This window comes from Mercenaria mercenaria, unplaced genomic scaffold (genome assembly GCF_021730395.1).
Source record: "Mercenaria mercenaria strain notata unplaced genomic scaffold, MADL_Memer_1 contig_3524, whole genome shotgun sequence".
Classification (NCBI taxonomy): Eukaryota; Metazoa; Mollusca; class Bivalvia; order Venerida; family Veneridae; genus Mercenaria; species Mercenaria mercenaria.
Genome location: NW_026461671.1, coordinates 1 through 25,585, shown reverse-complemented (window position 1 = coordinate 25,585; position 25,585 = coordinate 1). Strand labels below are relative to the sequence as shown.

General features: G+C 36.6%; 1 protein-coding gene across 1 annotated transcript; it reads right to left on the bottom strand.

Moving 5' to 3' along the window:
- Positions 1–3,291: 3,291 nt before the first annotated feature.
- On the bottom strand, positions 3,292–22,101 carry LOC128553140 (uncharacterized; the record flags this gene model as incomplete). The annotated part of the gene is made up of 5 exons (XM_053534258.1): positions 3,292–3,436; positions 3,863–4,020; positions 14,790–14,936; positions 19,894–20,025; positions 21,989–22,101. Coding segments are annotated over 5 exons (695 nt in total), but the record flags the coding sequence as incomplete, so codon positions are not given.
- Positions 22,102–25,585: the final 3,484 nt, after the last annotated feature.

Genomic DNA, 25,585 nt, shown 5'->3' with positions numbered 1-25,585 from the left:
GATTGAGATTCATACTTGACCTAGAAATGATGAAGGCAAACATTCTGACTCAGTTTCATAAAGATTGAGTCACAAATGTGGCCTCTAAAGTGTTCATAAGCTTTTCCTTTGATATGACTAGGTGACCTAGTTTTTGACCCCACATGACCCAGTTTCAAACTTGACCTAGAGATCATCAAGACTAATGTTCTGACCATGTTTCATAAAGACTGGTTCAAAAATGTAGTCTCTAGGTGCTCACAAGCTTTTCCATTGATCTGACCTACTGACCTAGTTTTTGACCCCACATGACCCAGTTTCGAACTTGACCTAGAGATCATCAAGACTAACATTCTGGCCAAGTTTCATAATGATTAGGTCACAAATGTGGTCTCTAGAGTCCTATGATTTGACCTACTGACCTAGTTTTTGACCCCACATGACCCAGTTTCGAACTTGACATAGAGATCATCAAGACAAACATTCTGACTCAGTTTCATAAAGATTGGGTCAAAAATGTGGTCTTTAGAGTGTTCACAAGCTTTTCCTTTGATCTGACCTACTGACCTAGTTTTTGAACCCACACAACCCAGTTTCAAACTTGATCTAGAGATCATCAAGACTAACATTCTGACTAGGTTTCATAAAGATTTGGTCAAAAATGTGGTCTCTAGAGTGTTTACAAGCTTTTCCATTGATCTGACCTACTGACCTAGTTTTTGATCCCACATGACCCAGTTTCGAACTTGACCTAGAGATCATCAAGACTAACATTCTATGTTTCATAAAGATTGGGACAAAAATGTGGTCTCTAGAGTGTTTACAAGCTTTTCCATTGATCTGACCTACTGACCTAGTTTTTGACCCCACATGACCCAGTTGAACTTGACCTAGAGATCATCAAGACTAACATTCTGACTAAGTTTCATAAAGATTGTGTCACAAATGTGGTCTCTAGAGTATTCACAAGCTTTTCCTATGATTTGACGTACTGACCTAGTTTTTGACCCTACATGACACAGTTTCAATGATCGACTGATGCCGGACAATGACCAGTCACAATAGCTCACCTTAAGCACTTTGTGCTCTGGTGAGCTAAAAAGGGGGAATAATTCATTAAATATTGGTACAAGAGTTATGCACCTTGTGTCATATGATGTGGGAGATGATGTGGAACAACTAGTTTGAATCAAATCTATTTAGGAATAACTGAGATAGAGTGAAAGTGCATCAAAACTTTAACCTGAAATTCTAAGTAAAAAAGGGGCATAATTCATGAAATACTGGTGTGAGAGTTATGGCTCTTATGCCATATAATGTGGATGAGAAATAACTATTTTAAGTTTCAAGCAAATCCATCAAGTAATAACAGAGATAAGGAGAACAAGAAGGCCATGAAGGCCCTGTATCGCTCACCTGACCTATTAACCTAAAGATCATCAAGATTAACATTCTGACCAAGTTTCATTAAGATATGGTCATAAATGTGGCCTCTAAAGTGTTAACTAGCTATTCCTTTGATTTGACCTGGTGACCTTGTTTTTAACCCCAGATGACCCAATATCAAACTCATCCAAGATTTTATTGAGGGTAACATTCTGACCAAGTTTCATTAAGATTGGGCCAAAATTGTGACCTTTAGAGTGTTAACAAGCTTTTCTTTTGATTTCACCTGGTGACCTAGTTTTTGACCCAAGATGACTCAATATCGAACTCATCTAAGATTTTACTGAGGGTGACATTCGTACCAAATTTCATTAAGACTGGGCCAAAAATGTGACCTCTGGAGTGTTAACAGTCAAATTGTTGACGACGGACACAGGGTGATCACAAAAGCTCACCTTTGAGCACTTCGTGCTCAGGTGAGCTAAAAAAGAGAAAGTGTAAAAAAATACTTTAACCAGTGGGGCCGCGGAAAGATACCGACGCCAGGGTGAGTAGGATAGCTCTCCATATACTTCGTATAGTCAAGCTAAAAATCTGTTAACTGTGCTGTTATTTTGCTTTTGTTTCAATTGAGAAAATATGTTTCTTAGTGTTTGGCTACTTGGCCTAAATAAAGTACCATATAAAGATAATAGTTTTCAAACTTTTTTCTTAATTCTCTGTCATCTGTTATTTTATTTTGTTTTGAGAAAGAGACAGATAACATTTAATTAACAATAAAATGTGATGAATATCAAAATCTTCCTTGACTTAAAAAAATTCAAAAACTTAAAAGGCTTTCACATCATTAAAACAATTATTAACCTTTACCCTGCTAAATTTCTAAAACGGACTGGTATGTCATTCAATTTGGGCAGTTCCACTTATTATTAAAAGGGGTGTTTACTGAAAATGTACTGACTGAATAGCGAACAGTGCAGACCATGATCAGACTGCTCGGATGTGCAGGGTGATCTTGGTCTGTACTGGTCGCAAAGGCAGAATCAGTACTTGCCGTCAGCAGGCTAAAGGTTAAATGCATTTTTGCAGGTGGTTTGAAAACAGGTTATTGAATTTGTCGCCATGTTGAAAATACATGTGTTTGAAGTGTGTTATTTATAGCTTAAGATGTATTGCTTTGATAATTAATTTGTTATTATTAAATGTCCAAGTCACCACTTGACTTGGTAACAAGTTTATCATGTCCTGTAAAATTTAATAATTGTAAGCAATTTGCCCCAATTCCTTAGGGGTTTGAAAACTGGTAATTCCATGGTATATGCCACTCCTAAGAGGGGTGGGGAGGGGGGATAAAAAGATACAATAGGGCTATAGTGGCCCTACGTCGCTCACCTGGCCGTGAATATTTAACCTTGAATAAACATATGACACACTCAATCATGAATGGTAATATCTGTCTTTAGCATACAAAATCATGAAACTGGTTAAGTGCCCTTATTTGAAATAAAAAGTCAGTAAGGACCTTACAATTATTCCACATACCAACTTTGATTTTAATACACCAAGTGGTTCATGAGAAGTTGTCAGAAAGTTTTTCTATTTTTATTTCTAATGGCCACCTTAAGCTTCCCCTAAAATGGGCCAAGTGCCCCAACTTGAATGAATTTGATAGAAAGTCTTACAATGATGCTACAGACCAAGTTTGATGAAGATCCATCCAGTGGTTATTGAGAACTCGTTTGAAGATTTTCTATTTCTAGCTCTAGCAGCCTATAAGAGGAAGTGGCAAAGTACCCTATTTGAAAACATCTGACAGGGGACCTTGCCAGGATGTTGTAGACTAAGCTTGGTGTAATTCTGTTTCGGAGGAGATGTTTAAGTAAAAATGTTTACAACGGACAACAGACACCGGACTATCCACCTATGCTAATAGCTCACCCTAACCCCTTGAGCATAAGGTTTAATTCTTGTTTGGTATAATCGTTCAATGTAGCGTAGTCTCTCCTCATCGTCTTCTGTAACAAAGTTAATTACAATTCCTTCCCTTTCAAAGCTTTTCAGTAGACCAATCCTGAAGAAAAAGACTAAGCTTTTTAAGTAAACTGCTACTTTAAGAGTTTGCCTACCTGGGTCAGGTCAGACAGTTGTCAGTAACCAGTGAATAATGCCACTTTCTTTTGACTGTCTGTATAAACAAATTCTTAATTGCTTAAGTTCTCATTGCGACATTTCAACTTACTTTCAATTTGATTATTTCGACAGTTAAGCTGTAACAGTTTCTCAATTCAAAATTGCAAAATGAAACCAAAACTTCACAACTTATTATCATCCATATTCCATGTAAGAATATACTAAATTCCGGCTATTTGGATAAAATGTTATGACGGAAATTTTCGGATTAATTACAACTGTAAAAAGTTATACACTATAAAACTTTTCTTTAATTTAACATGTAAGGAAAGACTAAATTTATTCATATTTAAGAGTTATATCTTACCTGCGAATATAGTCCTTTGCTTCACACGGAAAATCAAAGTTTATGATATGGGACACATTACAGATATCTATTTCATTTATGTCCAGATCAGCTGTTACTAAAACACGACTGGAACCTGTATTGAAAGCCTGTATTTCATCTTGCTCAATGTTGGAGTGCTGAAAAAAACCCAAAGTAAACTAGAAATTGCTTTTGTAAAAAAGCGCATGTCTCCCCCAATGCAAAGTCCTATAGGCAAGAAGTCAATAGGGGTCAGGAGCGAAAGTCAAAGAGACACTGATGGTTGGCTGCAATAGGGATCATCTACTTGGCATGTCCAGTCATCCTGCTAAATTTCAACACTCTTGGCCTAGTGGTTCTCAAGTCACTGTTCAGGCTCCTGTGACCTTGACCTTTGATCAAGTGACCTCAAAATAAATAGGGGTCATCTACTCTGCATTTCCAACCATCCTATTAAGTTTCAACATTCTAGGTCAAGTGGTTCTCAAGTTATTTTCCAGAAATGATTTTACATGACCAGGCCCCTGTGACCTTGACCTTTAATAGACTGACCCCAAAATCAATAGGGGTCATCTACTCTGCATGTTCAATCATCACATGAAGTTTCAACATTCTGGGTCAAGTGGTTCTCCAGTTATTGATCGGAAATTGTTTTCCATGTTCAGGCTCCTGAGACCTTGACCTTTAACAGAGTGACCCCAAAATCGATAGGGGTCATCTACTCTGCATGTTCAATCATTCTATGAAGTTTCAACATTCTGGATCAAGAGGTTTTCAAGTTATTGATCGGAAATGGTTATCAATGTTCAGGCCCCTGTGACCTTGACCTTTAACGGAGTGACCTCAAAAACAATAGGGGTCATTTACTCTGCATGAACAATCACCCTATGAAGTTTCAACATTCTGGGTCGAGAGGTTCTCAAGTTATTGATTGGAAATGGTTTTCCATGTTCAGGCCCCTGTGACCTTGACCTTTAACAGAGTGACCCCAAAATCGTTAGGGGTCATCTACTCTGCATGACCAATCACCCTATTAAGTTTCAACATTCTGGGTCAAGTGGTTCTCAAGTTACTGACCGGAAATGGTTTTCAATGTTCAGGCCCCTGTGACATTGAACTTCAACGGAGTGACCCCAAAATTGATAGGGGTCATCTACTTTGCATGTACAATCACCCTATGAAGTTTCAACATTCTGGGTCAAGTGGTACTCAAGTTATTGATCGGAAATGGTTTTCAATGTTCAGGTCCCTGTGACCTTGACCTTTAAAGTAATGACCCCAAAATCAATAGGGGTCATCTACTTTGCATGTACAACCATCCTATGAAGTTTCAACATTCTGGGTCAAGTGGTTCTCTAGTTATTGACTGGAAATGAAGTGTGACATACGGACATATTCAATATTATAACAAAGCAAAGTTTTTATCTATCTATTCCTTGGTGTAAAATTCACGGAATGCATTTCGTTTGCTTCGTTCAAGGGAGTACCAGTGTACTCCGTAATATACAGGAACATGTATATACAAAATAATTCAGACAAAGTGAGCTTGTTAGAGATAGTTCCATACAATACATTCATTAAGTACCAAAGTCAGTGATATATTCGTATATTTTTTTCATGATGTTTATATTAATAATATTTATGTCCCAACATATTAAACTGAAAGCAGAACTGTCAAAATTACAATAACTATTGTTCCTTGTACATGTATATCGAATAAGTTTGCCATACCTCCTAGATGGGTGGTAAACACTTATAACAAATAGTGCAAACATTCATTTATATTGCTATTAATAAAATTTATGTCCTTACAAATTTAACTGAAAGTAGAACTGTGAAAATTACAATAACTATTGTTCCTTATACATGTATTTCGAATAAGTTTCCCATACCTCCTAGATAGGTGTTAAACACAAACTTACAACAAATAAAGCAAATATTCATTTATACAGCTAGAAGAGTCTTAAGTCTCCTTCCAAATAAACCACTTGCTCATATCGAGGGCTCAGCATGAAACTAGTATATCTGCTTCTATTGCTATATACACTTAGACTTATGTGTGGCGTAGGCCGTGTGGCGGCCATAAAAAGTTTCCCCATACATTCAATCAGGGCTAGTATATTTCGATCTTCTCAGATCGTTCAGCACGACTTGTTATCGGTACTGTTTAGTTTCTCAGCATGACCATTTTGGCCTGGGTGGTTCTAATACTCCCGCTTTCATAGCCTTGGGTATTGTATAATCACCTCTTGGATATGGTGCCTGCTTTTTAATTTTGTCTTTTGACAGTTCCTGTAATATGCAGGATCCATAACCTCAGATCCCCTTTCTAAATTCCAGTTTGTTTAGTTCTGCCCATTGTTTTCTCGTTTAGGGCAAACCCATTATTTTAACTGGGGACCAAACGCCGTTTCTCATGGAATTACACACCTCAACACGTGTATCATTGAAGGTCCCATGTGCACCTCTGTTTGAAAACATCTGCAGATGTCTCTAAATTTCTTTTTGTACTTTAGACATGTGTAAATGTTGAGTTCTGCTTAACCCTGGGCTAGAGGGCGTGGACGGTAGCATGCATTTCCACTACCGTCCATGAACAGGCTCAATCAAACCAAGCCTGCAACATTTTCGTTTTTGTCGTGTTTAGCGACCTATGAAGTTTCCACTTTTTCTATTTTGTTTTCCATTGATATATAAACACAGAATTGATTATTTTCAAAATGCAACTGTTTAATTTAAAAGTGTAATTTGAGTCATTCTTTACTGGTCTTATCTAAAATGTAGATAGCTTATTGGCACTAACTGCAAAGCCAGGTGGATGGGGTAAACCGACCTCCCTCCCCACTTCAAGACATAAATCTAGCAGTACCTTTCCTTTGTTTTATATTTTTTATTTTAATAATTATCTGTTATTTGCATATAATTTTAAATTGCATTTTTAAAATCAATTATTTTCAAATTTTAATTTATCATTTTATTATTCATTTATTATTTATTTGATTTTTAATTTGAACAGTATTAAGATTTTAGGATTTCATGAACTGCATTGTAAGATAAATTCAAGTTAACAATGATGAAAGAATAAGTAGGTATCATATATTACACATGTTACGTCACCTTACTCAACCTATTTAAATCATTCACAATGATTTTGAACATAAATTTCTATCACTTTAGCTTCAGTTTCAGTTGTTATTGGCAAATCGGTAAATACAATTGCCTCTGGCAATCTAACAAATATCAAAGTGAATATAGCCAAGACAATTTATTATATTACATATATAACACAATCATAAATGTGACAACGCAAAATTCATACAAACCCTTACAGAAGCAAGCCTCTGTGGCGTACATGCTGCGTATTTGCTGTGTATATGCCGTGAACACAGTAGTACGCCAGAGGAGTACATTTTACATACACCTAACTCATGCCGCGTATATGCTGCGTACTATTTCGAAGAGTACACAGCATGTACGCAGGAGGTCACTAGTACACTTCAAGTATGCAGCACAGACTCTGAAAATTTAAGGAGTACACTGCATGTACGCAGGAAGGACTTGTACAAGAAAATAGTACACTGCATGTACACCGCAGATACTTTGAAATTTGTGCAGTACACTTCATATACGCGGGAAGGACTTGTACAATTTCTTTTGGCATTTATACTTAGTTTTTTTTATAAGTTAAAGTCTGAAGTACACTTCATATACGCAGGAGGGACTTGTTCATTTTCTTTTGGTGTTTATACTTATAATTTTTTTAGGTAAAAGTCTGAAGTACACTTCATGCAGGAAGGATTTGTACATTTTTTTTTGGAAACAAGAACTTGATTTCCGAGTAACTTTTATCTTAATAGCATAGAATAGTTCAGATTATTCTGAACAATGAAAATTTGCCAAACTATTTGCAATGTTCATTTGTGAAGCTTTTCTGAGCTGCACCTTGCATGCAATGTAAAAATATATTCTTTTTCATTTTGAATTAATTTTGAGGGCAATGATGTAATAAATATGGGAAAAAAACATTCAGTAAAGTAACACCTGTATATGCAATTATAATGAAAAATTGAGCAGTGAGCTGTGTCTTACCCATGCTCCTCAGCATTTATCGCAGATTTGCCATATGCTTTAAGTGCACTTGTTACTCTTAATGTCCAAAGTCAAATTATGGTGCATTTTAGGTCACTATTTAAAACTGTTAATTTTAAACTAAATATGGTATTTTTTGAGCATTATGAATTCTGTTTGATTTAGAAAAGGCTGCACATGCACAGTAAAACCTGTTCACAGCAGTTTTGCCACAAGAGTACATAGCATGTACGCCACAGGAGTATACAGCATGTATGCAGCAGAAGTACACAGCATGTACGTCGCAGGAGTACACAGCATGTACGCCGCAGGGGTAGTACACCGCAGGCTCATTTGCATGTGAAAAGTGTATGTGCCGCGTACATGCTGCGTACTATTTCTCCGGTGTACTTCCCGCGTACTAGATTCCTCCAGCGTACATCCTGTGTACTATGTAGTCCACAGCATGTATGCAGCAAGTAGTACCCGGCAGAGCTCATTTGCATGTCAAAAGTGTACTACAAACGTACTATCGGTGTATGTGCAGTGTATATCCTGCGTACTATTTAAAGCCCTTGATTTCAGTACATATCATGTACGCGTCAAATATGCTGTATGTACACAGCAAGAGTACATGGCAGGCCTTTTTTCTTCTGTAAGGGAATGCATATTAAGAAACAGTCAAATCACTTAGGGTATCAGAACGATTAACAAAAGCTTCTTTCAGATATTTAAAAATTCACAACAAAAAACCTTTCTTATGTAAACATTAAATTAACATTTATGCATGTTTGGCCTGGACACTGACCCAAGATACATATGACGCAAGTCAGAATACAATGTACAGCACGAGAAAATTCAAAATGGTACTCTGATTCGTTATTATTTTGATTACAACATACTAACTTGATGCCCACGGGCAACAGGTCGAGCCCGCCAGCTGTCAAAAGGACTAGCAGTTGCACATGACACCCTGTCTCATTAAGACAAACATTTATGCCAAATAAAAAATGATTGGAAAAAGTTACAATATAAGTTATTTATAGTAATAACAAAGGGAAGTAAATCTTTAAAAAAATATAAGGCCACACAAAAATCCTTACCAGTAGAGATACTATTAGGTCAAAATACACCTCAAAATTGGATGTAACATGCATATTGTACTACAGATCTTGATTTTTCCCTACGACCAGTAATAGAAAGTAACAATATAAGCTATTTATAGTAACAACAAAGGGAAGTAATTCTAGGTTCTTGCACATGACACTCCGTCTCATGATGGTGAACAATTGTGCCAAGTTACATCAAAATCCCTCCATGCATGAAAAAGAAATGCTCCGGACAAAGTCATTCTTGTATCTGACCTTTGACCTCTAAGTGTGACCTAGGGTCCTGGTTCTTGCGCACGACACTCCGTCACATAGTTGTGAACATTTGTGCCAAGTTACATCAAAATCCCTCCATGCATGAAGAAGAAATGCTCCGGACAAAGTCATTACTGAATTTAACCTTTGACCTCCAAGTGTGACCTTGACCTTTGAGATAGGTACCTGCGGTTTGCGCAATACACTCCGTCTCACTGAGGTTAACATTCTTGCCAAATATAAACGAGATTGCTCCATGCATGTCAAAGTTATGGTCCGGACAAACAAATCCGGATGGACGCACGGACACATGCACGCATGCACATACACCGTACAGCCATTTGGACAACTATGTCTTCGCTTCCGCAAGCGGGCTCGACAAAAACGGAAGGAGGGAGTGGAATTTTGTCTTGCAGCTTGCTTAGTCGTAAAAGTTAGGCTCTTGGTGCTCTGACTTCAGACAGGTTTGTTGAGTACATTGGTGCAATTATACCTTAGATTGACCTTAATGTTATGTTTTACTTGATATGATCTGGTATCTTGTCATCAATGTTAGAGCCTTTCTCAGCGGGGAGGGATATTATTTCTTTGTCTTGTCTAACTTGTTCAGAATAGGGTAAGTGTCAGGTTGGCATGACCTAAACGCGTTTAAACCCCCAGTTTCCTTTATATAGGTTACTGACCGTTCCAAGGCGGTGCCCATATTTTCAACATGTTTTCTTCTGTCTCGTATTTTGTGTTGCGTATGCTGTCTTCATTGTTGTTGGCATTTCTTTCCTATTTCTCCTCACTACCCCATTGCCCCGTCCCATCCTTTGTTCTTGCATTTGCACTCCCTTGCATATGCAACCCCTCTCCTTTTAATACTACGTGTAAGTTATCGTGCCCACCATAATTATGGCCGCCGGTCATTCGTAGGTAGTGCCCGACTGTTCTTTTTCCTGCTTGTATGTGTGTCTTGAGTGGTGCCCCACAGTATTGCATTTTCTTACTTGTGTGTGTGTTTGTCATCTGTACGTGGAAGTCTGGGCTGCTGTGGTTTTCATTGTAGGATTACTGCGTTTAAGGAATCTGGCTTTCCCTTTTGAATATTCATCCTTGTTCCACTTTCCCCCAACATCCGACCCTTTTATCTACCCCATACCCTCCCCACTCCCCCTCACACCTATTCTGTAATTTGCATATAATTAAAATGTACTTGTTGGATTTTTGGAGCAACACGTCTACAATATTTTTCATTTACAGTAATTTTTTGATGTGGGCCTACTTTGCGATGCATGACTCTATGTCTGTGTTTGTGGTGCTCTTTGCTCTCGGGAAATCTACCCTTACCTTTTAACTTGGTTTTGTCTCTAATATTTAAGTCTTTGGTAAAACTCTGGCAAAATTAAAGAAACTTCTTTTAAAGTGCAATAAAAATGTTTTCCAATACAATTTGAATAAATTTATAATTGTTTGGAATAAAATGTAAACTGAAATTAGAGGAAAGGTTTCGTATGCGACTTATTTTTATCTAAATTATGTTACCATTGCCTTAAAACTTACCTTAATCATATATATTTATTTACATTCCACAAATCAGTTAATGTATGATTTTAGTAGCACAACTTATGTAAGCTGTATTTTTTCATAATAGCACTTTTAAATACATTAAAAATAAAGTTCGAAGAAATTTTAAATACTGATATTAATATATTGAAGATTAAATAACCACAAAGAATAAGTGTAATGCTGACAGCCAAAGCAAATGTTTTGTACAATTTACAGTACTGTTACATAACTCTGAAGTTATTAAAATATCAACCTAACACACATTACTATCGTTATCGTCAATTAACTATGCAGTCATTCACGTTAGCGTATTAATATGTAAAAAACATTTTGCATTTCAGTAATAGATTCAATATAGTGATAATATATGTATAAATAGATAACTTTTATGTCCCAGACTGGACGAATAGAGTAATCACACAGTTCGTCGGTATATATGTCAATTCCTTAATCTATCCATCAGAAACATTAAATTTCCTATACCGTATCTTCCCGTATTAACGCCCCCGGGGCGTTACATTTTCCAAAGAGGGGGCGTTTATTTGAGGTAAAAAAATAAAAAAGAAAATTTTTTTTTTTTACAAAACTTAAAAACATCGTTCAAGCTAGCTGTAAAGTGTTTCTGTGTTGTTTAATCCCCCCAAAACGTAATTATTTGGCATCCAATTTAATGCAGTATGTCTTTTATGCATTTAAATACGGTACCTCGTGTATTCCATGTGCGGCTTTTTGACACGCTCGCGACACTACACATTACGTCATGACCTAAACAGCTGTGTACTCCGATAACATTTTCCTAAGTAAATGCAGGTAGCTAATAGTGCAATACACAATATTTGACACGCTGCTGTGCCTGCTTTTAAATTAAAAGTTCTTAAAACTGCCGCAGAAAAGGGTATATCGTAAACACATTGTTGCAAGTTTATTTAAAGTCGACAGGAAGCGTGTGCGCAAGTGGTGTAAAAACAAATCAAAAATGTATTTACCATTTAATTTTCTGTTTGATGATTGGATACGTACCGTACTTAGTACAAATGTTTTGGACTTACGGTACATGGACTGTTTAAAAGTGTGTTTAATTTTTAATACATTGGACTTTAGTACTGTAAATTACTTATTATATGGACATATAAAAATGAGGTAGGTGATTTTTTTTCCGTTCTTGTTGACTTTTTTCCCCTCCAAAATGGGTGGGGGGCGTTAATTAGAGGGGGGGCCTTAATTCGGGAAAATACGATAACTTTTGAAACTTTCAAGAGATTCCAAGAAACTTAACACAATTCTTAAGCATGATGAAATGCAAAATACTAAAGCTCCAATGTCAAGGTCATAAGTAAGGACTCTGACCCTAAACCACAACCCTAATGCACGGGCAATAGCACCCCGATTCTAAGCTTAGTACATGAATATCTTTTAACGTTTAATTTTCACCAAAGTCCAAGCTTTCCAGAATATAATTTACATTTAGTGATACAAAACATGATGCTAGAAATATATATTTACTTGATGAAATATTATTTTTTAAAAAATACACCAGTCATTTGACACATATAATAAAACAAATAAGAGATATTTTGCCCATACTGTAACAATGTTGCTGTAAAACTAACTATATTGATCAAAGGATTTAAAAAATGATAAAAATAATTAAAATGATCAACAGTAAGAGGATTTTTTTCGTAGAATGGAATGCAACAAATCAAACTAACAGAAGACCCAGTTTGATCGAGTCTATTCATTAAAAGTAATGAATGTGTAACACTCCTCACGCTCTGTAATATTAAAGCGGAAATCTTATATATAGGTTTATTCCAGGATTCTATTTAATTTGCTGATCCATAGTTTGTACTGTAAGACTTGCATAAATTTAACTTATATTTACAAGGCCAAATATGTTAACATTTGAGAATTAATTTCCGATGACATGTGATGATAGAACACTTACTGACATACTTGGCAGTCAATAGTAAAAAATATCTGCCCTTGGTCCTTCTGATCTCGGGCAACAGCATTTTTACTATTGACCGACAAGCCATTCAGTAAGTGTATAAAATTGAATGGACCCCATAATCTCAAAGGACCAAAATTTAATAGAAAATAACAGGTTGTTTGTGCTTGCCATTCATAATCCGCAACATATTTGGGTATATTACAATGTTTTACTGTAACATGTTTAATGAAAATGCGTAAATGTAGTCGAACTGTATATTAAAATTTACATACATTTGTAATTCTCGGTTTTAGAATTCAACTATTAAATCTGTTTCTTACCTGTATGATCCATGGATTGCTCAATTGAAAAACAAATATAACTTTATTACTGATAATCAATGGTTGAATTACTTACATATGTATATGCAAATAAAATAACAATTGGCTGAAATTTAGCTATCAAAAACTTGCTTCAATTTCTAGTACTGAAATAATACTTCAATCACTTTTAATTCATAATTCTGTTGAAGACGACTCAGATACTCTCAGGGATAGCCAAGCTCCAAGAAAGTAGCCTTTACATTTATGTATGTGTCAGGGTGAATACGAGAGACATATACATGTACATGTGCAAAAAATACGTAGACAAAGTAAAAAAAAACAGGTAACAAGAATGAAACAAACAAATAAAGGAACAAAGTGGGCATTACTTAACCCTTAGCCTGCTGGCGGCAAGTGATTCTGACTTTTCGACCAGTGAAGACCAAAATCATAGTCTGCACTGTTTGCCATTCAGGCAGTATCTTTTTGGTAAGCACCCCTTTTAACAGTTAAACGTACTGTCTAAATTGAAAGATGGACAAGCTCATTATAGAAATTTAGCAGGGTAAGGGTTAAGACTGCACAATAGCAAAAATTGATGCCGATATATATATAGGGAAAAAAGAAGAAAGTGAAGGATAGCCACCTAGATTACATAATGCGGTTTATTCAGATTCTGTCCAATAATTGATATAATTTATTTTTAAGAACTCAACTGGTTTTACTGCTTGTGCAGATCTTCAGGAGTGATAATAACGTTTATACATGTATTTATTATCGGACAGAGTCTGAATAAACTGCATATGTAATCTAGTGTTCTTTTTTTCCCTGTATTTATATCCATATTGTTGAATTACAATATATTTTGGATATATATATGCACCATATACTTTACATGAGATTTTTGTATTCTACATAGCGTGTCGATGCCTAGACACCTTTTACGCATGTACTCAATGCCTCTTCAAAAAGACCCAACAAAAAAGGCCAGGAGCTTGTACAGCTTTTTATTGTCAGTCCACATACTTAATCAACATTTAATATTACAATCTGTTGCCATTAGATTAATTAATTGTTTTTCAATTATTTAGAATAATCAATACAGCTTAATCATTTCTTCTTTCTTTGTACTTCTTTTGTATGTTTCAATAACCTGATAGTACTTATTAAATAGGTTTCTTTTTCCTTTTAAAGTAAGGTTGTGTACGTTTTTCTAGAAAAAGACATGTACATGTTAATCTTTGAATGTTATATATGTTAAAAGTAGGAGAAATCTTTGAATGTTATATGTAATATGTGAATATTTAAATGTTGTATATGTTATATATTGAAATGTAAATGTAAATTTTGTGATGAATAAACGGGCCTTAAATGTGGTTCCAAAAAAAAGGCCAGGAAACGAATAGTTTTCCACCTGTACCGTCAGGATTGGCATGAGGAAAACATAGCCGGGAAGGTCAGACATGCGCTGTGTCTCAAAATAATCGGATTATAGCATTTTTAAAAAGATGCTATATTTCGCCAAGTCTACAAATAAGTAAATACATGTTGATGAAAAACAAACTTCTTACTCTTATGCTGAAAACTTCAACTCTTTTAAAGAACTAAATAACTAACAGTACTGGCATTATAGCACATAAGAAGAAACATAGGTTTACATTGTACTTTTATAAGGGAAGTTTGAATCTTACCAGAACAGATACAGGAAACTCTTTCGACGACATTTCCTCTCTAAGCTTATCCACTTTGTTACAAAAAATGACTGCTTGATTTATGGAAAACTGTTCATATACATCCCATAGAGCTTCCAACTTCAATGCCAATGTAGGAAAATATAACTGAAATGTATTTGCATGAATTACCACAAGAGCACTGCCTTGCGGGTGCTGACGCTCACCTGATTTTTTTTTGTATAATAGAAAAATTGTCCTACCCATGATTTTCTAAGTCCAAAAAGGTCCATAATTCTTGCAAAAAGCAGGATGGAGTTATGTTTCTTGATGTACATAGTCAGCTTATGATGGTGAACAACTGTTGCAAGTTTCAAAGCAATAGCTTGAATAGTTTAGGAGAAAAGCTGACCTAAACATAAAACTTAAACAATAAATCTGATATTTTCTAAGTCCAAAAGGGGCCATAAGTCTTGCAAAAAGCAGGACACAGTTACTTTTCTTGCTTTACATGGTCAGCTTATGATGGTGAACAAGTGTTGCAACTTTTAAAGCAATAGCTTTGATAGTTTATGAGAAAAACTGACTTAAACATATTACTCAACCAAGAAAACTGATTTTCTAAGTCAAAAAGGGGCAATAATTCTTGAAAAAAGCAGGATGGAGTTATGTTTCTTGATGTACAGGGTCAGATTATGATGGTGAACAAGTGTTGCAAGTTTCAAAGCAATAGCTTTGATAGTTTAAGAGAAAAAGTTGACCTAAACATAAAACTTAACCAAGAAATCTGATATTTTCTAAGTCCAAAAGGGGCCATAAATCTTGCAAAAAGGAGGATGGAGTTACGTTTCTTGCTGTACAGGGTCAGCTTATGATGGTGAACAAGTGTTGCAAGTTTTAAAGCAATAGCTTTGATAGTTTAGGAGAAAAGCTGACCTAAACATAAAACTTGACCAAGAAAACTGATTTTTTAAGTCCAAAAGGGGCAATAATTCTTGCAAAAAGCAGGATGGAGTTATGTTTCTTGATGTACAGGGTCAGTTTATGATGGTGAACAAGTGTTGCAAGTTTCAAAGCAATAGCTTTGATAGTTTAGGAGAAAAGCTGACCTAAACATAAAACTTGACCAAGAAAACTGATTTTTTAAGTCCAAAAGGGGCAATAATTCTTGCAAAAAGCAGGATGGAGTTATGTTTCTTGATGTACAGGGTCAGCTTATGATGGTGAACAAGTGTTGCAAGTTTCAAAGCAATAGCTTTGATAGTTTAGGAGAAAAGCTGACCTAAACATAAAACTTAACCAGGCTTGCGCCAACCCGATGACGCCAACCAAGTGATGACAATAACTCATCATTTTTTTTTTCAAAAAATTAGATGAGCTAAAAATCAGATTCTAAGTTCTGTTTGTTTTAGGCTCTTCATTTATGTTTATTTTTATCTTTATAAAGACAATATTATTTCCATACTGGTTGATTATAGGATTGCGCTTTTCCGTCTATCATTCTATCGGTCCACCCTTTCGTGCCTGGTCTATAACTCTCCCATCTAAAGGGATTTTAATATCACCTGGCCCTTGTTCCACGTGAGTCGATGTGTCATGCACAATATCCAAAGTCCTAGCTCAAAGGTCAAGATCACACTTGGAGGTCATAGGTCAACATGCCCTGTTTTCCAGTCCAGTCTGTATCTCAACCATCCATAAAGGAATTTTAACATTATTTAATGTTCCCTATAATAGGACAATTTTCAGACCCCTAGCTTTAAGATCATGGTCTCACTTCCTAGCCAAAAGTTGACATGAAACTAACATGGTTCGATCCATAACTGCCATACATTGTGGGATTAAAATATGACTTAACATAAACGTTTCCAATCTTACGGCAATGTGACAGGCACGTACCCAGACCACCAGGTAAAAGGTCAAGGCCACACTTAAAGTTTAACGGTCAAAAGGTTGTTTTCCTATCTGGTCCATAACTCAACCATCCATCAACAAGCAAATTCGATGAATTGGTATCCCCCGCCGAAAGGGTTTGTGGTGAGGAATGGCAAAAAGATATATCCGGCAAAAAGTTAAGGATGTTAATAAGAAGCAAATAATTTCATTAGTCAAAATCAATTTAACAGAAAACAAATGTTTAATTAAAGAGTACATAATAAATGTATGATACTTTGATCCTGACTAAAGAATTTATTTTGAATGGGATATGCTTACTGTAATAAGCTTAGCTTTTAAAATTAAATGCAGTTAATTGAAATGTGAGCTTGAAGTTTAACTGGAATGAAATATTGTCTTTGAGTGGTTTGGCACCAGGTGTTGCTGTTTTACATGTACATTTGAACTTAAAAGATCAGATGTCCTTAAGAGAACACAGGTAAGATATCTTGAACATGGCTGAGGGCAAGGTTTGTGCAGTCACAACTTAACATGTTGAAGGTTTGAACATATATAAAAAAAAAAAAAAGGAATGGAAATATATATATCTATATATAGATATATGTATATATTTATTTTTTTAGGGGGTGGGGGTGCAGGGGAATGGGAGAGGAAACAAAATTTCACATGTTGATTATAAATATTGATTGAAAATTAAAAATGAAAAAAAAAAAAAAAAAGGTAAAAGGGTGAAGTTGGAGGGGGGTGGGGGCAGAGGATGCATGATCAGTGGTAGGCATGACTGGGTGGAGAAGTGAGGTGGGGGAATGGTACAACTTGGAAGGTTTGAAAAAAATCTAAAATAAGAAATGAAAAAAAAAAAAAAAATTTTGGGAGTGGGGGGGGGGGGGGGGGGGGGGGGGGGGGGGGGGGGGGGGGGGGGGGTGTGACCAAGGCAAGTGGGTGACCAGGTGTGGGTGCGCAACTTCACAAGTTTATAATAAATGTTCACAGAAAAGAATGAAAGAAATTTAATGAAATTCTGCCAAATGTTAAGTTTGTTATGTACAAATATGTGGATTTTTAGACAATTAAAGGGCAATAACTCTGAAGTTACAAAAAGAAATCTGTAAAAATTGTCTGCGCACAACCACATTATAGTGCTCTAAATTCAATTAAAGTTTCATAGTTCTAGGTCAAATATATCAAAAGTTATGATGCAGAAATTGGCATATCTATAGATCTATAGTACCCTATATAGTTAACACTAGAAACTTCTAAGGGCCATAACTCTGGTGTTACTTGGGCAATCTGTCTGAAACTTGATGGGCCCCATAACCTCATAGTGGTGAACATGTATATGAAGTTTGTTTGAAAAAAATCTAAAATAAGGAATGATTTTTTTTTTTTTTTTTTTTGGGGGGCGGGGGGGGCGGGGGGGGGGGGGGGTGTGGGGGGATAGGGGGGAGGTGTGTGATCAAGGTAAGGGGGTGACCAGGTGTGGGTAAACAACTTCACATGTTTACAATAAATGTTCATGGAAAAGAATGAAAGAAATTTAATGAAATTCTACCAAATGGTAAGTTTGTTATGTACAAATATGTGGATTTTTATACAATTAAAGGGCAATAACTCTTAATTTACAAATAAATCCAAATGAAATTGTGTGTACACACATTATGGTGATCTAAATTCTGTTTAAGTTTCATAGTTCTAGGTCAAATATATCAAAAGTTATGATGCAGAAATTGCCATATTTATAGTACCCTATATAGTTAACACTAGAAACTTCTAAGGGCCATAACTCTGGTGTTACTTGGGCAATCTGACTGAAACTTGACGGGTCGCAAGAACTCATTGTGGTGAACATGTATATGAAGTTTTAAATAAATATTCCCAACCATTTCCTAGATATGGCTCCGGACGGAAAGACGGAAGGATGGACGGACAGACGGACGGAAGGACGGACGGACGGACAACGTCAAAACTATATCCCTCCGACTTTTGTCGGGGGATAATAAATTTTGATATTACAAATATTCCCTATGATGAGGTGATATCAAATGTCAGGGCCACAATTTCAGGTGAAATGTCAACATAAATTTTTTCCTGTTTGGCGTGTAACTTGATCACCTATCAAGGGATTTGAATATTACTTGGCACAAAGGGTCCCCATGTGAAGTTCTTGTATCATGTAAAACTGCCAGAGCCCTTCCTCTCAAAGGTTATGTCACAGTTTATGGTCAAAGGTTAACAGCCTGTTTTGTGTCTGCTCCATAACTATGCCAGTAATAAAGGGATTTTAATGTTACTTGACACAAATGTTTCCAATAATGAGATGATATATCAAATGCATCTCACAGAACCCGTTGGTCCATGCTTGACACCACTGCGTGAAAGTTCTAAATTACGTCATAATTATGTACATAACGAAAATCTATTTTCAACAATTTTCTAAGTTGTTTAGATGAAGCATTTCTAAAACTCTCGAGTTGTTAAGTACATCTGGCCTTCTGAATTTGAATATATGGATCGTACGTATGATATTGTACAACAATTTACATTTTATTCTAGTGTCCCTCACTTGTTCCTTACCGCGCATTTAACAAACATGGCCTTTTTGTTCAAATGAATAAGAGCTCTTTACAATTTTATGTTTTTGTTCCTTTTCTAAAATATATCCCATAGGATGTACTTCCCGTGGGAAAACTTAATGTTTCCCGCGGCAGTCCAATATGAAACCAATCTCATAGGTTTGCAAATAGCTATTTCTTCAATTATTCACAAAATAAGTAATAAAATGGTTTAAATTAATGGAATTTACAATGATTTATTTATTTTTAACAGAAAATATAAGCATTAATTTTCCTATAGGAAAATCAGGCCAAAAGTGCCTCTGGAAATACATCGTACTGGTGGTTTCCCGCAGGTCACTTCCCAATGGAATCTGCTCATGTTCGAAAAACAATCTCTCGAAAAATGATATCAACAGGATATTGAAAATACTGGGCTGATATATGGTAGCCATGATCTTTCATTTAAAACCATATTGAACTAGTGTTGAAAGTATTCACGGCAGCTATTCATACTGGTCTCGGTATGTCACCTTCATGTTGTTAAATACATTTTCAATTTTGCTAAATTAAATACATGTTTGTAGAATTAAGTAGCTGAATCTAAGTTAAACACTGACAATAGTTCATAAACAAGTTAAAATACAAATATTTATGAGACACTGTTATCCACGTACCTCTTCTACTCTTATTTTATATTGCTGTATACCATCTAATGCCAGTTCCTCTTTCACGTGAAAAGGTTTAGACATAAATGATTTCTCTATATCCTCTATACCGTGTGTCACTGTGCCCAAGCATATAATTTTCTAAAAACAGAATTTATTTTAACAGGAGCTTCGTAAAAAAAGACTAAATATATTCGATATGCATGTATCTCACAATATCCGTAAAACAAAACATAAGTAACCAAGTATGTGCAACAGTAGAATAAAATAAACAAGAGGGCCATGATGGCCCTATATATCGCTCACCAGAGTTGATCTGGCCTACTGACCTAGTTTTTGACCCTACATGACCCAGTTTCGACTCTGACCTAGGGATCATCCAGACTTACATTCTGACCAAGTTTCATAAAGATTGGGTCAAAAATGTGGCCTCTAGAGTGTTCACAAGCTTTTCCTTTGATCTGGCCTAGTTTTTGAACCCACATGCCCCAGTTATGAACTTGATCTAGAGATCATCGAGACAAACATTCTGACCAAGTTTCATAAAGACTTGGTCATAAATGTGGCCTCTAGAGTGTTCACAAGCTTTTCCTTTGATATGGCCTACTGACCTAGTTTTTGAACCCACATGACCCAGTTTTGAAAATGACCTAGAGATCACCAAGACAAACATTCTGACCAAGTTTCATAAAGATTTGGTCACAAATGTGGCCTCTAGAGTGTTCACAAGCTTTTCCTTTGATCTTGCCTACTGACCTAGTTTTTGACCCAACATGACCCAGTTTTGAATCTGACCTAGAGATCATTAAGAATAACATTCTGACCAAGTTTCATTAAGATTGGTCATAAATGTGGCCTCTAGAGTGTTCACAAGCTTTTCCTTTGATCTGGCCTACTGACCTAGCTTTTTACCCCACATGACCCAGTTTCAAATTTGATTTACAGATCATCAAGACTAACATTCTGACTAAGTTTCATAAAGATTGGGTCACAAATGTGGCCTCTGGAGTGTTCACAAGCTTTTCCTTTGATCTGGCCTACTGACCTAGTTCTTGACCCAACATGCCCCAGTTTCAAAATTGACCTAGGGATCATCAAGACTAACATTCTGACCAAGTTTCATAAAGATTGGGTCAAAAATGTGGCTTCTAGAGTGTTCACAAGCTTTTCTTTTGATCTGGCCTAATGACCTAGTTTTTGACCCCACATGACCCAGTTTCAAATCTGACTTAGACATCAACAAGACAAACATTCTGACCAAGTTTCATAAGGATTGGGTCAAAAATGTGGCCTCTAGAGTGTTCACAAGCTTTTCTTTTGATCCGGCCTAATGACCTAGTTTTTGACCCCACATGACCCATTTTGGAACTTAACCTGGAGATCATCAAGACAAACATTCTGACCAAGTTTCAGTAAGATTAAGTCACAGATAAGGCCTCTAGAGTGTTCACAAGCTTTTCCTTTGATCTGGCCTACTGACCTAGTTTTTGATCAAACATGACCCAGTTTCGAACTTGACCTAGAGATCATCAAGGCTAACAATCTAACCAAGTTTCATAAAGGTTGGGCCACAAATGTGGCCTCTAGAGTGTTCACAAGGCAAATGTTGACGACGGACGACGCACACCGCACGCCAACGGACAATGACCAGTCACAATAGCTCACCTTGAGCACTTTGTGCTCTGGTGAGCTGAAAAGTGGAAAACCACAGGTCGTTCAACATAACATAAACGAAAATGTTGCAGGCTCGGTTTGATTGAGCCTGTTCATGGATGGTAGTGGGGATGCAAGCTACCATCCACGCCCTGTAGCCCCAGGTTGAGCAGAACTCAGGTCAAGAAATTTATTTTCCAATTTTTAAATCTATGTTTAATTGATTACATCGTACTTTATAGTTAACCAAACTTGATTTGGTATATCAAATGCAATAAGGCTCAAAATTTGTGGGTGGAATTATTAATGTGGCAATAAAATATATTTTTGTTCTACTCAGTGATTAAAATGAATTGGAGTTCCACGAATTTATTGGTCCTATCGGGTGAGAGATACAAAGATGGCAATTTGAAAAGTTAGTGAAAATCTCCATAAAGTTTTGAAAGCTTACTTGTACAATTTTCGGCATGAGTTTCAATAACTCATAAACAATAAATCTGAACCTTTCAGATGACAAGATTAAATCAGCTTCGTCTATTACCACCATCCTTATACTTCCAGGATCTGGAATGAATTAAGATTAAAAACAGTTAAATCAACAAGTGAATGAAGTATTGCCATGCAATACAAAGTCCCCTACTGGAAGGCACCTAATTTTCTCTACTGCAGTATAACATAATGAACTGATATCTGTCAATGATGTATAAACAATATTGTACTATATATACAATATGTTATAACAAAACACTTGGATTAAAATTTATATATATAAAAACCTACAGTTGTTTTCATATTAAATTTTTTTGGCTGATTATAAAAATGTTATCATGTAAGTTATTTATAGTAACAACAAAGGGAAATTAATCTTTAAAAAAAAAAAAAAAAAAAAAAATCTATATAATATAAGTCCACAAGTAACTCTTTACCAGGTAGAGAGAGATCAAAATACACCTAAAAATTGGATGTAACATGCATGCTGTACCACAGAAAAGTGGTCTCAATTTTTCTCTACCGCCAGTAATAAGAAAGTTATAATAAAATCTATTTATAGTAACAACAAAGGGACGTAATTCTAAAAACAAGGGTGCCTCATGGTGGTGAACATTTGGTCCAAGTTACATCAAAATCCCTCCATGCATGAAGAAGAAATGTTCCGTACAAAGTCATTCTTGAATTTGACCTTTGACCTCTAAATATAACCTTGACCTTAGACCTAGGGACCTGGTTCTTGCGCATGACATGTTGTCTCATCCAGGGGAATATTTGTGCCAACTGATATCTAAATCCTGCTTTGCATGACAAAGTTATAGACCGGACAGGAAAAAAATCCTCCTGACCTTTGATCTTAAAGTGTGACCTTGACCTTTAAGCTAGGGTACTGGGTGTTGCGCATGACACGTCGTCTCATCATGGGAAACATTTATGCCAAGTAATATTGTAATCCCTTGATGGATGACAGAGTTCTGGATCGGACAGGGAAAAACCTTATTGACCTTTGACCTCCAATTGTGACCTTGACCTTTGAGCTAAGGGTCTGGGCTTTGCGTATGACATGTTGTCTCATCATGGGGAACATTTGTGCCAAGTAATATTAAAATCCCTTCATGGATGGCAGAGTTATGGACGGGACAGGAAAAAAACTCTGTTGACCTTTGACCCCCAACTGTGACCTTGACCTTTGAGCTAGGGGTCTGGGATTTGCGCATGACACGTCGTCTCATCATGGGGAACACTTGTGCTAAGTGATATTAAAATTCCTTAATGAATGTCAGAGTTATGGACCGGACACGAAACAGACCCTGTTCATGCTATGTTAACATTTGACTGCTAAGTGTGACCTTGACCTTTGAGCTAGGGATCTGAAAGTTGTGCATGACACATCGTCTTATTATGAGGTACATTTGTGCCAAGTAATATTAAAATCCCTTCATAGATGGGAGAGTAATGGACCGGACAGGAAAAAAGCCTTGTTGACCTTTGACCTCCAATTTTGACCTTGACCTTTAAGCTAGGGGTCTAGGTTTTGCGCATGACACGTCGTCTCCTCATGGGGAACATTTGTGCCAAGTAATATTAAAATCTCTTCATGGATGGGAGAGTTATGGACCGGACAGGAAAAAAGCCCTGTTGACCTTTGACCTCCAATTGTGACCTTGACCTTTGAGCTAGGCGTCCGGGATTTGCGCATGACACATCATCTCATCATGGGGAACATTTGTGCCAAGTAATACTAAAATCCCTTCAAGGATGGGAGAGTTGTGGACCGGACAGGAAAAAAGCCCTGTTGACCTTTGACCTCCAATTGTGACCTTGACCTTTGAGCTAGGGGTCCGGGTTTTGCGCATGACACGTCGTCTCATCATGGGGAACATTTGTGCCAAGTAATATTAAAATCCCTTCATGGATGACAGAGTTATGGACCGGACACGAAATTGCGGACGGACGGACGGACGGAATGACGGAAAAGTGCATTCCTATAGTCCCCGAAACTGGTTTTCAACCAGTAGGGGACTAATAAACATTATCGCTTATTCTTCTTGCATCATTTAATTGTGTTCGTTTGGTTGTTAGCTCACATGTCACAAAGTGACAGTGTGAGCTTTTGTGATCGCGCAGCGTCCGTCGTCCGTGCGTCCGTCCGTGCGTAAACTTTTGCTTGTGACCTCTCTGGAGGTCACATTTTTCATGGGATCTTTATGAAAATTGGTCAGAATGTTCATCTTGATGATATCTAGGTCAAGTTCGAAACTGGGTCACATGCGGTCAAAAACTAGGTCAGTAGGTCTAAAAATAGAAAAACCTTGTGACCTCTCTAGAGGCCATATTTTTGACAAGATCTTCATGAGAATTTGTCAGAATGTTCACCTTGATGATATCTAGGTCAAGTTCGAAACTGGGTCACGTGCCTTCAAAAACTAGGTCAGTAGGTCAAATAATAGAAAAACCTTGTGACCTCTCTAGAGGCCATATTTTTCACAAGATCTTCATGAAAATTGGTCAGAATGTTCACCTTGATGATGTCTAGATCAAGTTCGAAACTGGGTCACGTGCCTTCAAAAACTAGGTCAGTAGGTCAAATAATAGAAAAACCTTGTGACCTCTCTAGAGGCCATATTTTTCATGGGATCTATATGAAAGTTGGTCTGAATGTTCATCTTGATGATATTTAGGTTAAGTTTGAAACTGGGTCAGCTGCGGTCAAAAACTAGGTCATTAGATCTAAATATAGAAAAACCTTGTGACCTCTCTAGAGGTCATACTTTTAAATGGATCTTCATGAAAATTGGTCAGAATGTTCACCTTGATGATATCTAGGTCAAGTTCGAAACTGGGTCACGTGCCTTCAATAACTAGGTCAGTAGGTCAAATAATGAAAAAACCTTGTGACCTCTAGAGGCCATATTTTTCATGGGATCTGTATGAAGGTTGGTCTGAATGTTCATCTTGATGATATCTAGGCCAAGTTCGAAACTGGGTCAACTGTGGTTAAAAACTAGGTCAGTAGGTCTAAAAATAGAAAAACCTTGTGACCTCTCTAGAAGCCATATTTTTGACAAGATCTTCATGAAAATTGGTCAGAATGTTCACCTTGATGATATCTAGGTCAGGTTTGAAACTGGGTCACATGCCATCAATAACTAGGTCAGTAGGTCAAATAATGAAAAAACCTTGTGACCTCTCTAGAGGCCATATTTTTCATGGGATCTGTATGAAAGTTGGTCTGAATGTTCTTGATGATATCTAGGTCAGGTTCAAAACTGGGTCACATGAGCTCAAAAACTAGGTCACTATGTCAAATAATAGAAAAAAAACGACGTCATACTAGGTTCAAAACTGGGTCATGTTGGGACAGGTGAGCGATTCAGGACCATCATGGTCCTCTTGTTTTTTGTTTGGGTTTAGCGCCATTTTTCAACAGTATTTCAGTCATGTAATGGCAGGCAGTTAACCCAACCAGTGGTACAGGATTCTGTACCAGTACTGACTTGTTCTCCGCAAGTAGCTACCAACTTCTCTTCATGATTCAAAGGTAGACAACAAAATGACT